This window comes from Oncorhynchus clarkii, chromosome 29 (genome assembly GCF_045791955.1).
Source record: "Oncorhynchus clarkii lewisi isolate Uvic-CL-2024 chromosome 29, UVic_Ocla_1.0, whole genome shotgun sequence".
NCBI lineage: Eukaryota > Metazoa > Chordata > Actinopteri > Salmoniformes > Salmonidae > Oncorhynchus > Oncorhynchus clarkii.
This window is the reverse complement of record NC_092175.1, coordinates 21,764,896-21,781,594: the sequence shown is the minus strand read 5'-3', so window position 1 is coordinate 21,781,594 and position 16,699 is coordinate 21,764,896. Positions and strand designations below refer to the sequence as shown.

At 45.5% G+C, this 16,699-nt stretch overlaps 1 protein-coding gene across 1 annotated transcript in view; it reads left to right on the top strand.

The window, feature by feature from the left end:
• The window catches only part of LOC139388322 (astrotactin-2-like), a 472,647-nt gene that overhangs the window by 141,645 nt on the left and 314,303 nt on the right, over positions 1 to 16,699 (top strand). Inside the window, exon 4 of the mRNA XM_071134926.1 lies at positions 9,019 to 9,171. Within this exon, the coding sequence (XP_070991027.1) occupies positions 9,019 to 9,171 (153 nt within the window). The remainder of the gene's footprint in view (positions 1 to 9,018; positions 9,172 to 16,699) is intronic.

The window sequence follows — 16,699 nt, the reverse complement described above, 5'->3', positions numbered from 1 at the left end:
CCTCTCACCTGTTTCCTGCCTCCCTCGCCCCACCTCTCCAATTCTCAGCCCACCCCCATTCTCTTTTTTAGTCTTCTCTCTCTTCTCACCATTCTTTCTCTTCTCTCCTTTCTATCTCGTCACGCTCCCAGAGGCGGCACTGTCATGGCTGTGCCATCCCTGGGTGCAGGCTCAGACTGCCCCTCCAGACTCGCCTTGAAACAACAGTAAATTGAATAAATCACAAAGGGAATCAGAGCTGGGGAGTATTCCCATTTCCCTTCCATTTATCTCCGTCTCTTTCAATCCCTCAGCCTGACATGGACAGTGAGAGAGAAAGAGAGTGGAGAGAGAGAGAGAGAGAGAGAGAGAGAGAGAGAGAGAGATATTTGGGCTCCCATCCTTTCTCTTCTCCGTGGACTGACTAGAGACTAAAGCAGCAGGGATTTGTAGGCTCTTAAGATTAATGAGAACCACATTTCCCTCATGGATACATCCGCCACCATGAATTTGCATGGCTCTTGTAGATTTGTTTTGTTCCTCTGAAGTCCAAACTTGCAGTACCTTCGTAAGCTGGCCTCATAACTGTTGCCACTCTAGCCTTGCCTGGTTTCCTAGCAGCAAAACCCACCTGAGTGAATGAGAAAAAGTGGGCCTGGTCTGTTGTATGACATCTCATTGTGAATAGATATATTGTGACTCTGTATCAGCATAACAGTCTGATATGGGGATAATTGGCAAAGCCCTGACAGATAAATTGCCTGACAGTCGGATGTCTTGTTAGCCGTGTTACTGTACTTCGCCCTAGCTACCCTGTGTTTTTATGTAGTCGTGGTGGACATTGAATAAGGACAGTTACCGCCATGTCCCCACTGGAGAGTAGAGAGCACTGATCCCCCTGCCATCTTCCTCCTCACTCTCTTTCTGTATCAACGGGTTTCTCACTGATGAGATCTCGAGGGAGGGCTGAGGAAGAGTGGAAATGAGGCAAAGAGGGAGAGAGACAAGGAGGAGGCAAGGAAAAGAGAGGGAGGAGAGCTGGCTGTTTGAGATGTGGAGCGGCCACTTGAAGTAAATCCCCTTCACCTTTCCAGTCTTCTGCACTCCTAGCAGACATATTGAATGTGAGATCCCATTGAGGGCCAGTGTTATGCCAACAAACACTAAATACAATGCTAACTCCCATGACTGGTTTCTGTTGCCCAACTTTGATCAGGTGGATGCACATATACAGACAAACACGTGTGCAGACAATAGGCTTGGGCGTTATACCGTATACAGTATACCGTATCCCGGTGTATTTGGAAAAAGCCACAGTATGTTTTTTCAATACCGTCAAAACTATTTCTTTGAAGTTTTTTAATAAATGTGAATATTTGTAGCTACTTTTAAGGATATACCTGCAGACAACTTGTGCAATACTTTAGAAGATAAAAAAAGATAGCATTCTTAATTTCACCTGTCAGATAATTTTTCATAATGATGCTTGATGGTGTCTCCAGTCATGTGGTGTTTGTTTACAAGATATGTGCTACATGCTCTGTAGTTGTACATATGGTTTGCTAATTTAGTAGCTAGTTAGCTATCTATTTAAGTGATTAGCTTCTTCCAAAATCAAGCATTCGCTTGGTAACAGGAGATAATGCCCTCCTGGACCAAGAGCCTTGCTGGATAATATTTGTTTTGTGCGTGCAGAAAACTGAGATTAGCATTTTGGACATACTTGTATAGTTTAGGTCACAGACTGTATAAAATGTTTGCAAAGCGCTAGTTAGCATTTAGTTAGCATTCTCTATAAAATTCTACATGTGCTTGTTCGTATTGCTAACCTTCGGATAACAGAGTATCAGCGGGGTTTGAAGACCGTGCCCCTTGTGTTCTGTGCCGCTATTACCAAATATCCCAGTATTGCACGAGGTATCACAATCTGTATCCTAGCACACATACACAGAAAGTTGCGTACACAGATGCGCCCACACGCATGCACAAATGCACACACACGCACACACACGCACACATACACACAAACACACACAGCTGCTGTGTGGCCGTAAGGTTGTCTTCTGGTGTAGGGAGGTGTGAGACAAACAAAAAGGTTTAATGGGTTCGCACATAAAAATATGTCGCTTACTTCATTATTCGATGTGTGAGCCCATGAGATCTACTCATGGACTGGGGCACTGCGCAAGTGGCTGTCCAATGCTTCTAAGACACTGTTAACCCACTGTCACTGCAGATAAGGGACTAGGGGAGATAAGGAAGATCCTGAAGGGGAAAATAAGGACACAGAGGCTTTGGCTCATATTGAGCTGCAAGTGAGAAGCTAGCTTGGGCGTTCAGTGGAGAGAAAGACCCTCGGTCCCAGAAGTGCCTCCAACATTGTCCTAAGGAAAGGAAAGTATAATATGTAAAGTGTCAAGTAAAGGAAATAAGTAAAGGAAACAAATGTATTATTCTGAAAGCCTAGTGCTGTTAGTAGCTATTACTTCAGGTACTGTAATCTTTTAAATCCTCCATATTCAGCTATCTGCAATAAGCTACACTATATACATATACAAAAGTATGTGGACACCCCTTCAAATTTGTGTATAAAATTGAGCTCGCAGCCATGCAATCTCCATAGACAAAACATTGGCAGTAAAACGGCCTTACTGAAGAGCTCAGTGACCTTCAACATGGCACTGTCAGAGGATGCCACATTTCCAAGAGTTAATTAGTCAAATGTCTGCCCTCCTAGAGCTTCCCCGGTCAACTCTAAGTGCTGTTACTGTGAAGTGGATACGTCTAGGAGCAACAACGGCTAAGCCGCGAAGTAGTAGGCCACACAAGCTCACAGATTGGGGCCGCCGAGTGCTGAAGCAGGTAGGGCATAAAATTAATCTGTCATTGGTTGCAACACTCACTACCGAGTTCCAAACTGCCTCTGAAAGCAACGCCAGCACAATAACTGTTCGTCGGGAGCATCATGAAATGGGTTTCCATGGCTGAGCAGTCGCTCACAAGCCTAACATCACCAAGCACAATGCCAAGCGGCGGTTGGAGTGGTGTAAAGCTCGCTGTCATTGGACTCTGGAGCAGTGAAAACGTATTCTCTGGAGTGATGAATCACACTTCACTACCTGGCAGTCCGACGGGCGTATCTGGGTTTGGCGGATGCCAGGAAACGCTACCTGCCCCAATGCATAGTGCCAACTGTACAGTTTGGTGGAGGAGCAATTTTTCATGGTTCGGCCTAGTCCCCTCAGTTCCAGTGAAAGTAAATCTGAACTTAGGTATCGGCGTCCCGTCAATGGGACAGTTCTAAATCATGCAGCACCTTGTGTCACGATCGTAGATTTTACAGAAATAACAAATGTTGAAACAAATAAGTGTCTTATATCAGCTGAAAGATTACATTTTTGTTAATATAACTGCACTGTCCAATTTACAGTAGCTATTACTGCGACAAAATGCCATGCTATTGTTTGAGGAGAGTTCCTAACAACAAATCACTTTTTACATCGCGATAAATTCACCTCTGAAGGTGAAATGTGTACTTACATTCTGAAATATTGCTCTGATCCAAAGGGTCATCCAAAGGGTCCCTGAGATAACATGGGGTGTCGTTTTGTTAGATAAAATCCTTTTTCACATCCTAAAAAGAAAGGAATCTGTGAAAATCTAACCCTAAATGTTGTTTCAACCGGTCAAATCACATGTGTATGTATTCTTCAGAGATCCTAGAACGCAACCAGACTTCACTATATCAATAGGGGTGTAGTATATCCTATAGAACACCATATTTGGTCAGAGAGCGATGCCTTCATTGCACGCCGATAACGCGGGCAGTCTTCACTTGAACGACTAACTTTGTCAAATAAGCACCAATCTGGGTCAAACAAAGCTAGCTACATAGCCAATGAGCTGGGCTTTACGGGAGTATCCGGACACCCTGTGTATGTAGTAAAATGTAGCTACTAACCTTTTGCGACAGCATGCCTTTTCCTTTTGGACAAAAATTCTAAGAATATTCAGAGTTATGAAAACTGGTTGTTTTGCAAATGTTGAACTTATAATATGGCTACTAATACTGTAAACGTTCAATCAAAGTCCAAGAATAGAGATTTGACGATATTCTTCCTGAATAATGTATTTTGAATGCAATTTTTTCCTTCACAATTTGTCCAAATGTAACTGGGTGACTTCACACTAAATGTCATGTAGTTCACTCATGTTTCTGAAACTTTGCACATACACTGCTGCCATCTTGTGAACACCATCGGATTTACAACCAGGGTGATGGCTAGAACTGGGACCTTTTTCTTGCATTTCAACAATGGTGGTAGAAAAACAACGGTTGGTTTTTTTCTTTGTATTTTCTTCTACAAGATCTAATGTGTTATATTCTCCTACATTTAATTCACATTTCCACAAACTTCAAAGTGTTTGCTTTCAAATGGTACCAATAATATGCATATCCTTGCTTCAGAGCCTGAGCTAAAGGCAGTTAGATTTGGTATGTCATTTTAGGCGAAAATTGTAAAAAAGTGGGATATCCCTAAGAAGTTTTAACGCACGCTACAGCATATTTTAGACGATTCTGTGCTTCCAACTTTGTGGCAGCAGTTTGGCCATTCCTGTTTCAGCATGACAATGCCCCCGTGCACAAAGCGAGGTCCAAACAGAAATTATATTTTGAGATCAATGTGGGATAATTTTTTTATTAGGTCATTTTTTAATTTTTTTGTTGTTGTACTTTTTACCCCTTTTTTCTCCCGAATTTCAAGATATCCAATTGATAGTTACAGTCTTGTCCCATTGCTTTAACTCCCGTACGGACTCGGGAGAGGTGAAGGTCGAGAGCCATGCATCCTCTGAAACACAGCCCTGCCAAGCCTCACTGCTTCTTGACACACTGCTTGCTTATCCTGAAAGCCAGCCGCACCAATGTGTCGGAGGAAACACCGTACAGCTGACGACCGAAGTCAGCATGCATGCGCCCAGGCAGCCACAAGGAGTCGCTAGAGCGCGATGGGACAAGGACATCCTGGTCGGCCAAACCCTACCAAAACGACGATTGACCAATTGTGCGCCACGGTCTCCCGCTCGAGGTCGGCTGTGACACAGCCTGGGATCGAACCCGGGTCTGTGGTGACAGTGCCTTAGACCTCTGCTCCACTCAGGAGGCCCAGTGTGGAAGAACATGACTGACCTGCACAGAGTCCTGACCTCAACTCCATCGAACACCTTTGGGATGAATTGGAACACCGACTGCGAGCCTAATTGCCCAACATCAGTGCCCGACCTCACTAATGCTCTTATGGCAAGTCCACGCAGCAATGTTCCAACATCTAGTGTAAAGCCTTCCCAGAAGAGTGGATGCTGTTATAGCAGCAAAGGGGGGACCAACTCCATGATAATGCCCATGATTTTGGAATGAGATGTTGGACAAGCAGGTGTCCACATACCTTTGGTCCTGTAGTATGTCTCATACCTGCATCTCCAACCATTTTCTGCTATGAAGGAAATTGACTTCCAGTTTGGTAGTTCAACTTTTGAAATTACATAATTTTTTTCTTGCTGACAACCATTCCTAGCTTTGTGTTTTGTAACTATTAGAAACCTGTTTTGACTGTTGACTTGCTCAATTCAGAGCTTTGCTGTAATACCAAAAAAAGAAAAAAAAGAACCACAATTATAAAAGGACAACATGCATCTTTCCCCTAAGTGATATAAATTAGAGTGTCTTTGGATGATATCTTCATACAGAGACAAGAGAGACACACAGAGGCTCAGCACACAGGCATGATTTAAAGCTAATCTCAACAAACATATTGGATTTAGAAGACAATATCAATAGCCAATAGCCAGTCACAGGGTGTGTGTGTGTGTGTGTGTGTGTGTGTGTGTGTGTGTGTGTGTGTGTGTGTGTGTGTGTGTGTGTGTGTGTGTGTGTGTGTGTGTGTGTGTGTGTGTGTGTGTGTGTGTGTGTGTGTGTGTGTGTGTGTGTGTGTGAGAGAGAAAGGCAGTTACACAGATAGGGGGAGAGAGAGAGAGCATGATAAAGTATATGGATAGCAGTTGCCGAACACACTAAAGAGACAAACGATTTGTTTGAAGAGGTGCGCCACGGGGCCTCACAGGGCTTATTTGGGATAGCATCTCCGCCTCCCCGATAGAACAAAGTGAGCGCCAAGGGGCCATGCAATATGTATGGGCCCAGTTAACCTCCTTCCTTCAAACATTCAGGCAGGCAGCCACTCCTCAGTCATGGCAGGTCAGGGCTTAAGTGGCTGCTCCCCACATGGCCCGCCCAGTCTGTTTGTTTTCTGAGCTTAGGCCTGTGGATTAGCCAAGTGAACCGTCGTAGGCCCAATGGGGAATTCTCAGTGCATTTACTGTCTTAGCGTAGCACTCTTGCTAGCTGGCTAGTGCTTCATATGCAGCGTCTCACTGTCATTAGATGAGCCGTCTCATTGAGTCTTCCCAGGCTCATGGAACCCTCCGCTGGGGTTTCTGCATGCCACACTCATACATTATGTGTTCAAGTGGACGTGAAGGAGCCAAGAGTGAGCTGTTCGTTATATGGTTATATCATTCCTTGTTCAAGATGTGGGCATTAGTAAAGGACATGGTGCATAGTATCGTGTGTTTCACCACTGCTAAGTGGATTTTAAAGGGCAGAGGGCATACTCGAGTGTACTGTATGTATGGCCACTGTTTAAGATGTGGAGGTTACATAATGTAAAGCATTGGGTAGTAAAGAAGCGTAAATGCATTCTCTGTTTATGTTTGCCCATTGTTAAAGAAGCACAAATACACTCATCTAGTGTTAAGAAGGTGATAGAAAGTAGCATTAGTTTTGAGCTTTTAAATTCCAACTTTAATGCTGTCTGACTTTTATTCTACAACTTTTTATTTCAGCACTTTAGTTATTTCTCTCATTGGCATTCCCTGAGTGTTCCCGGCAAATATATGTTTGATAATAATTCATGATGTGAGCACACCTGAAAGACATACTGACAGACAGAAAGACAGAGCTGGGGAGGTTGAGAAATGACCCTGTCTGTGGAGTGCGCTATACCGCTGTGAGCCTGGCCACATCTATCTCCGAACCCCCCTCTCTGTCGCTCACTTTAGGCCGCTCCGCTCCTGCACACACTGCACTGCGAGTAAATAGCCCATGTCCAGATGTATCATCGCTCCTCCGAGAGACTCCCAGGTCTACATATCTCACTTTAATTGAACTTTTGATGCATTGCGGGCCATGGGGAAACAGCACTCCGCTTGGTAATGGAGGCTCTAGATAAATGGTCGCTTCCCTCTGTGTTTTTTAGGGATAGTTTTTTTTTTTTTTTTGTGCTGAGGAAACAATGGGAAGAATATTCTCTCTCATTTCTTGTCTCGGTGGCGCAAATGGGGCAGAACATGTTTAGATGGGTCATATGAGTCCCCCGAGGGTTGGATATTTTCTGCAGAGTAGAAGGAAATGTGCCTGGGCCGCACTGCAACTCCTCACTACCATCTCATATTGGTTTTCAAAGGGGGCTATGCAAACAATGCCCATTACCTATTGTAAACTGGAGCGCTCTATTTGGAAGATTAACTGGAAAGAAATGGGCCCATTTTTTCTTCTCATCTGTAGTCCTTTGTGCTTTGAGTCCATTACAGCAGCCCGATTCAGCAGTGATACCCACTTTGAAATAGTGCAAAGCTTCTGGGGTATTTTCTTGTTCAGATGTGAATTGCACAACTGCTTCTTCATGCCAAACTTGACAACATTTAAAAAAGGTTATTTCTTTAGGGGTTGAAATGTAATTTAACTTCATCCAGTAAGCATAACATAATTCACTTTGTTTCTTATTCTAGGGGCATAGTGGGCATGAATGCAAATGTATCATCATCAGCATAACTTCCTGTTTCTTCTCCTCTTTCCTATTAGACATGTGCGGGAAGTCATTAACCTATTTACCTTATAGTCTATGAGCATGGCACAATAATGCACATTCCTCAAGCTTGATGTTTAACCTATGGACTCACTTTTGCAATTATCACCTTCCTCTCTATCAACCAATGGGTGTAAATCTTGGGATGTATTATATGTCAATTCTCCCATGTTCTCTTACTTTCTGTTTTTCAGCAACAGTTTTCAACAACCATCCACCTCCTCACCAGCTATATACAATAACCTTAAGGCCTGTCATGGGGGCGGGGGGGTTATGCCAGCAGTCCCGCATAGGGCTACCTGCCATCACATCACATGGCGCCGAGGATCTTCCCTCGGAGACAAGGCCATTCCCCAAACTATTTTATAAAACGTCATATTGCATTCTGTCTTTGTTGTTCCTTCAGTTAAGCGTGTTGATTGATTGAACTAGGGAAGAAGTGTTCAACAGTGCGGCAAGGGGCAGCCCATTGAAGGGGGATTCCTGTAGAGATGAAAGGTTGTTGAACTGAGGCAGTCAGAAAGTCAGAGCCCATCTTCTTTTCAACAACCTATGTACTTATAGGAGGTAGAAATGTACTGAAAACAGTGCACCAAATAAGTACCAATGTATCTACTTTGACTAGGCTTTGTAATTTACAGTGCTTGATACAAAATGCATTTTGATTTAGACTGAGTCTAGCGTGAGTCAGCTGTTCAGTCTAAAATACTCTAAATGAATCAAACTTTGTAAACTTGTTTTGTCACCTTCTCCGTTCCAATCAATTGGGGTCCAAAAGTAAAATGGCCTTCCTGATATCAAACTGCCCAGATGTATAGCCCTCAAAGTCACAGTCAGTAATCAAAGTAGATTCAAGGTATTTCATCATTTTTATTATATATGCATTCTAAATGCATCTTTGATGCAAAGCAGTTGTTTTTTAATATACAATATACATGCTGAACAAAGTATTTTCACAACCCGGCTATCATTCAAATGTGTTTGTTTGCTTTACTCTTCCCTGTTTGCATTTACAACACACCAGTGCCTGTTTCTCATGCTTTGTAAACCAACCCTCTCTAAGTGTGAAACCTTTTAACAGATCTCACATCTCGTTGTTCTATCCCTCCCACAGCCCTTGACCCCAAGCAGGAGACAGTGGATGCATTGATGCGGCGGTTTAAGGAGAGTTTCCGTACTAACACCACCCCGGAGATCTCCCACTTTCAACACAACGTCACACACAACTCTTCTACAGGACGCAACAGAGGCCCAAGCCACACCAGAGGTAAGACTAAGGCTCATTAGTCACTGTTCTGACTTGCCTAGTTAAATAAAGGTTAAATAAATAAATAAAATATTCAGTATGAAAGCCTTTTATCAATGTACAGAGAGCACATTTCTTTCAAGGTTGACACCCACCATGTACACTATCGTTCAAAAGTTTGGGGTCACTTAGAAATGTCCTTGTTTTTGAAAGAAAATAATGTTTTTTGTCCATTAAAATAACATTAAATTGATCAGAAATACAGTGTAGACATTGTTAATGTAAATTAGCTGGAAATTGAATATTTGTTATGGAATATCTGTAACGATCGTCTTCGGGAGAAAGAGTGGAGGACCAAAGCGCAGCGTGATAAGTGTTCATGATGTAATATTTAATGAAACGAACTGAACACTGAAATACAAAACAATAAAGTGAATGAACGAAAACCAAAACAGTACCGTGTGGACCAAACACTCACACGGAAAACAAACACCCACAACCCAAAAGTGAAACCCAGGCTACCTAAGTATGATTCTCAATCAGGGACAACAATTGACAGCTGCCTCTGATTGAGAACCATACTAGGACGAACTCAAACCCCAACATAGAAAAACAAACATAGACTGCCCATCCCAACTCACGCCCTGACCATACTAAAACAAAAACAAAAACAAAGGAACTAAGGTCAGAACGTGACAGTACCCCCCCCAAAAGGTGCGGACTCTGGCCGCAAAACCTGAACCTATAGGGGAGGGTCTGGGTGGGCGTCTGTCGTGGACCCCACTTCACCATAGTTTTTGTCCGCCTCTTAGCCAGCCTCCGTGGCCTCTTTAGAGCGGCGACCCTCGCCGCCGACCTTAGACTGGGGACCCATGCCACGGGTCCCGAATGGACAGGAGATTCCGGAAGCGCCGGACAGGCGGGGGACTCCGGCAGCGGCTCCTGGCTGGCTGACGGCTCTGGCGGCTCCTGGCTGGCTGACGGCTCTGGCGGCTCCTGGCTGACTGGCGGTTCTGGCAGCTCCTGGCTGACTGGCGGCTCCTGGCTGACTGGCGGCTCCTGGCTGGCTGACGGCTCTGGCAGCTCCTGGCTGACTGGCGGTTCTGGCAGCTCCTGGCTGGCTGACGGCTCTGGCGGCTCCTGGCTGACTGGCGGTTCTGGCGGCTCCTGGCTGACTGGCGGCTCTGGCGGCTCCTGGCTGACTGGCGGCTCTGGCGGCTCCTGGCTGACTGGCGGCTCTGGCCTCTCCTGGCTGGCTGACGGCTCTGGCGTTCAAGACAAACTGGCGGCTCAGGACAGACTGGCGGCTCTGGCGGCTCAGGACAGACTGGCAACTCTGGTGGCTCAGGACAGACAGGAGACTCTGGCGGCTCAGGACAGACAGGAGACTCTGGCGGCCCAGGACAGACGGGAGACTCTGGCGGCTCAGGACAGACGGGAGACTCTGGCGGCTCAGGACAGACGGGAGACTCTGGCGGCTCAGGACAGACGGGAGACTCTGGCGGCTCAGGACAGACGGGAGACTCTGGCGGCTCAGGACAGACGGGAGACTCTGGCGGCTCCGGACAGACGGGAGACTCTGGCGGCGCTGGGCAGGAGGAAGGCTCTGGCAGCGCTGGACAGGCGGGAGCACCTGTAGGGAGAAGACGGAGAGACAGCCTGGTGCGGGGGGCTGCCACAGGAGGGCTGGTGCGTGGAGGTGGCACCGGATAGACTGGACCGTGCAGGTGCACTGGAGCTCTTGAGCACCGAGCCTGCCCAACCTTACCTGGTTGAATGCTCCCCATAGCCAGGCCAGTGCGGCGAGGTGGAATAGCCCGCACTGGGCTGTGCTGGCAAACCGGGGACACTATGCATAAGACTGGTGCCATGTACACCGGCCCGAGGAGACGCACTGGATACCAGATGCGTAGAGCTGGCTTCATGGCACCTGGCCTGATGCCCACTGTAGCCTGGCCGATATGAGGAGCTGGAATGTACCGCACCGGGCTATGCACACGCACCGGGGACACCGTGCGCTCCACCGCATAACACGGTGCCTGCCTGGTCCCTCTCGCTCTCCGGTAACCACGGGAAGTTGGCGCAGGTCTCCTACCTGACTTCTTCACACTCCCCCTGTGCCTCCCCCAAGACATTTTTGGGGCTGCCTCTCGGGCTTCCTTGATCGTCGTGCCAACTCCATACGCCGGTATCCCTCCTCACACTGCTCCAGAGAATCCCAGGCGGGCTCCGGCACTCTCCCTGGGTCGACCGACCACCTGTCTATCTCGTCCCAAGTTGTGACATAGTCCAGATCTCGCTCCCATGTCCAGGAGTCCTGCGATCGCTGCTGCTGCTGCCCGTTACCACACTGCTTGGTCCTTTTTTGGTGAGTGGTTCTGTAACGATCGTCTTCGGGAGAAAGATAGGAGGACCAAAGTGCAGCGTGATAAGTGTTCATGGTGTAATATTTAATGAAACGAACTGAACACTGAAATACAAAACAATAAAGTAAACAAACGAAAATCGAAACAGTACCGTGTGGACCAAACACTCACACGGAAAACAAACACCCACAACCCAAAAGTGAAACGCAGGCTACCTAAATATGATTCTCAATCAGGGACAACAATTGACAGCTGCCTCTGATCGAGAACCATACTAGGTCGAACTCAAAACCTAACATAGAAAAACAAACATAGACTGCCCACCCCAACTCACGCCCTGACCATACTAAAACAAAGACAATAACAAAGAAACTAATATCTACATAGGCGTACAGAGGCCCACTATCAGCAACCATCACTCCTGTGTTCCAATGGCACGTTGTGTTATCTAATCCAAGTTGATCATTATAAAAGGCTAATTGATCATTAGAAACCCTTTTGCAATTATGTTAGCACAGCTAAAAACTGTTTCCTGATTAAAAAAGCAATAAAACTGGCCTTTAGACAATTGCATCAGCAATTGTGGGTTAAATTACAGGCTCAAAATGGCCAGAAACACAAAGACCTTTCTTCTGAAACCTCTTCATTCTATCCTTGTTCTAATAAATGAAGGCTATTCCATGCGGGAAATTGTCAAGAAACTGAATATCTCGTGCAACTCCCTTGGAACAGCGCAAACTGTCTCTAACAGGAATAGAAAGAGGAGTGTGAGACCCCGGTGCACAATTGAGCAAGAGGACAAGTACATTAGAGTGTCCAGTTTGAGAAACAGACGCCTCACAAGTCTTCAAGTGGCAGCTTCATTAATAGTACCCACAAAACACCAGTCTCAACGTCAACAGTGAAGAGGTGACTCCGGGATGCTGGCCTTCTAGGCAGATATCAACTATTTTTATACTTTAGAACCGGAACCCCCATCAGAATCTAGCCAGCTAACTAGCTACAAGCTAGTTGGCAGTTAGCCACTGCTAGCGGTCCTCACCGTTATCTCGGACATCAGCCAGCCTCAACCCGGTCAATTCCTGCCAGTCTGCACAGCGCAATATCAACCCAGAGCATATCGGACTGCTTTTTCTCCACCACATCTCTGATTCAACCATTATACCGGATCATCACAGCTAGCTAGCTGCTATCCGGGTGGCAACTCCTGGCTAAGTCTCTGTCCCGAAGCAAGCACCAGTTACCCTGGAGTTAGCCTCGAGCTAGGCCCATCTCCCAGCTAGCCAAAGAGGTCCACCAGCCAATCCTTGGGCCAATTTTGCCAATTGGCCTGGCCTGGACCCTTTACTAGCAACACGGAGCCCCGCCGATCCATCATGACTGGTCTGCCGACGTAACTGTCCGAGGTGGTATATAATATATATATAATGTACAAGTACATGCTGATGATAATTTGGCTTGTTATTCTAGTATGCTGTATCCCTTTACTTTCTGGAGGCTTGTGTGTGTGATGCAGCGTCTCACTACAATGTCTAGATTGTAGTCACATCCATGACCTCAGTCCTCAGGACCATAAATTCAGACCTTGGCCATTTCCATGCACTCAAATCATATATGATAGTAAAAGACCCATCAATTTGACGTTACCCACTACTGGAAGAGACTGAGTGGCCACTGTGGAAATGAGACATTAACCTTGGACAGCTTACCCCATGCCCTTGACTACACACTTCATCACCCCCTCACGCCACCTGCTCTAAATGCTAAGTAATGTAGCGTATTACACAGAGCCTAGCTGTGAGATACTGTAGAGCAGGCCCTAACAATTGGCTGGGGGGGGGGGGGGGGTTGCTAGATGTCCAAACAACGTAACTAACAGGAAGGCTATGTCTTTGTGTTTGAAAAAAGTGTTTTTGTATTTTCTGTTAACCCACAAGTTAGAAGTTTTTGTCATTGAAAGACCCTGAGCGAATAGCCCAGGAATTAGCTTTGTCAGTGAATGTCGGCTCTGTGAAATCAAATCCTTTCAGTGGTCCAACTTTCAAATTCTAAAGAGTCTCAGTGCAAGTCGCTGGCGGGAGATTTCCTCTCTGTGACTCGCAGAGAAAATATTTTTTTTTCGAGACCTACAGTTGAAATAGTTGTTCTCAGCACAAAGAGGGACCCAATCCAGGATAACAAACATGCTAATTGGACTAGCGCTTTTACGTAAGGGAAACTCGAGAGAGGGAAAGGGAAAGGGAGTTTGACGGCTAGGTTCTGAGATTAGGCCACGCAAGGAAATTAATGCGCAGTCAAATTATACACAAGATGGAGAAGGCAGGAACTGGGAATGTACGAGACTAGAGGGAGGCTATGACAGACTTTTCTATTTCATTTGGGCTGGCTTGAAACAGCGTTTTATGCCGTAAATTAGTTCCCTTTTTTGCCGTCTCTCCACATTTCCACGAGCCCCACTGAACATGTGTTTTACATGGATGCCAGTTTTTAAACAGATTAAGTGTGAGTGCAGCTGTGAAGTTCTCTTTATTTCCCCCGTTGTTGTTGTTGCTGATTACTTTTGCATTGTAATGAGAGGCCATGGCGGAGACAGGCCCTTTGGCACGGTGGCACAGTGGCACGAGGCCCCATGCTGCGCAGGGGCGTCTCAGTGACACAAGACAGGCAAGGGGGAGAGAACACCATCTGTGTAGTTTATTAAGAGTCTTGCTGATTAGTAAAACAAATGATAGGGGCATACATTTCTTAGATTTAGATTGTGGGGAGAACTGAGGGGGAATGGTTCTAGTTGTGGGATCCATTTGTTCAAGTAGTTATGTTTCCATTCTTCTTTGTGAGTACGCTTGTGTTTGAGAAAGAGAACGACAGTGTAGAGAGCGACTGAGTAGAGAGTGAGAGCGACAGAGTAGAGAAAGCGATAGAGACTGCTGTACCCCACTTCAGCACCAAAGACAGTGTCTCTGCTATTGTAGAATAGAGTCTGAAAAGAGAGACACTATTAGAGATTATGAGTGAATCTAGTCTGAGTGAGAACAAGTTGGTCAAGTTTCTCCGGAGCAGACGGCCTGTTGAAGTGTCCTGTTTAATTCAGTGAGACTCTACAAATAGAGCGCTGTCCTTGGCGCTGAAATGGAGAGAAGTGCTCTCTCCTGTCCCCCACTACTCTCTCTCTTCTTCTTTATTCTATTATCTTTCTACATGTCAAACACACACAAATACGCATGCTCGTGCACACACAAACACACACACAAACACACAACTACATCAGAACGCAAGACACAAATCTCTCCCCTTCAAGTTCAGATTTTCATATTTCAGTCTGTTGTCTCTATTTCACCATGCAGTTTTTGAGGGCTCCAAGATTGGGCTAGTTAACATTCTGCCCAAGCCACCATTCAAAGACACACTGAAGTCTTTTCACAATTAAGTTTAGCCTCAAATTGAGTTTCTGGTTTATGTATTCTGTCCCCACTGTATGTGCACACACCTTTGTGCACTGCGTTTCCCACTGTAATAATGTTTGATGTGCTACTTAGGAGCTATGGAACTGTTTTGATGTGTCAGAACTCATATTTGGCCCACTATGACAGCCTAACCTTGTTTATATTATCCCACTTATCTTATATGAATTGATGCTTTGAAGTTACAGATGAAAGATTTCAGTATTGTGTCTGTCTCTACTCAGTAGATTCCATAAATGAAGAAACAGGATGTGCAGACAGAAAAAAATAGTGTTGGTTGAATTAGCAAAGCCTGTTACTTACCCTGACCTGTGTGTGTGTGTGTGTGTGTGTGTGTGTGTGTGTGTGTGTGTGTGTGTGTGTGTGTGTGTGTGTGTGTGTGTGTGTGTGTGTGTGTGTGTGTGTGTGTGTGTGTGTGTGATTCAGGGAGTGTTGATGGCTGGTGAATGTATTCTGTACTTTGCTGCACTTTCAGCACTCTTCAATCTTCCCTCTAGATAATACACCATGATTGCAGCCCTGACCCTAATCCTTAGGTTATCTATAACAGGTCAGATGATCTACAGCCAGACAACAATGTGTGTGTCTGTGTGTGTGTTTGTGCAATTTGTGGAATTGATTTCCTTCGCAATGCCTTTGAGCCAATCAGTTGTGTTGTGACAAGGTAGGGTGGTACACAGAAGATAGCCCTATTTGGTAAAAGACCAAGTCCATATTATGGCAAGAACAGCTCAAATAAGCAAAGAGAAACGAGAATCCATCATTACTTTAAGACATGAAGGTCAGTCAATCCGGAACATTTGAAGAACTTTGAAAGTTTCTTCAAATGCAGTTGCAAAAACGATCAAGTGCTATGATGAAACTGGCTCTCATGAGGACCGCCACAGGAAAGGAAGACCAAGAGTTACCTCTGCTGCAGAGGATAACTTCATTGGAGTTAACTGCACCTGTCAGGGGTGTGTACGGGAGGCGAAGTCAGGTGCATGAGAGCAGAGTGTAATAAACAGGCGCACTTTAATTCTGGTCCAAAAATGACAGCACATAAGAACAATAACGTGCCAAAAACACGGAACATAGCAAAAGTATAGCTCCTGACAAAATCCACATAACAATAAACAATTACACAAAAATACATGGTGGGGAACAGAGGACTAAATACATGCAGTAATTATGGAATGAAAACCAGGTGTGTAATGGAACAAGACAAAACAAATGGACATATAAACAATGGAGCGGCGATGGCTAGAAGGCCGGTGACGTCGATCGCCAAACACCGCCCGAACAAGGAGAGGAGCCGACTTCGGTGAAAGTCGTGACAGCACCTCAGATGGCAGCCCAAATAAATGCTTCACAGATTTCAAGTAACAGACACATCTCAACATCAACTGTTCGGAGGTAGACTGTGTGAATCAGGCCTTCATGGTCGAATTGCTTTCTAAGAAACCACTACTAAAGGACACCAATAAGATGAAGAGACTTGTTTGGGCCAAGAAACACGAGTAATGGACATTAGACCGGTGGAAATCTGTTTGCGATTTTTGGTTCCAGCCGCTGTGTCTTTGAAGATGCAGAGTTTGGTTTGCTCTTAGTGGGACTATCAGTTGTTTTTCAAGTGGACAATGACCCAACACGCCTCCAGGCTGTGTAAGGGCTATTTGACCAAGAAGGAGATTGATGGAGTGCTGCATCAGTTGACCTGGCCTCCACAATCACCCGACCTCA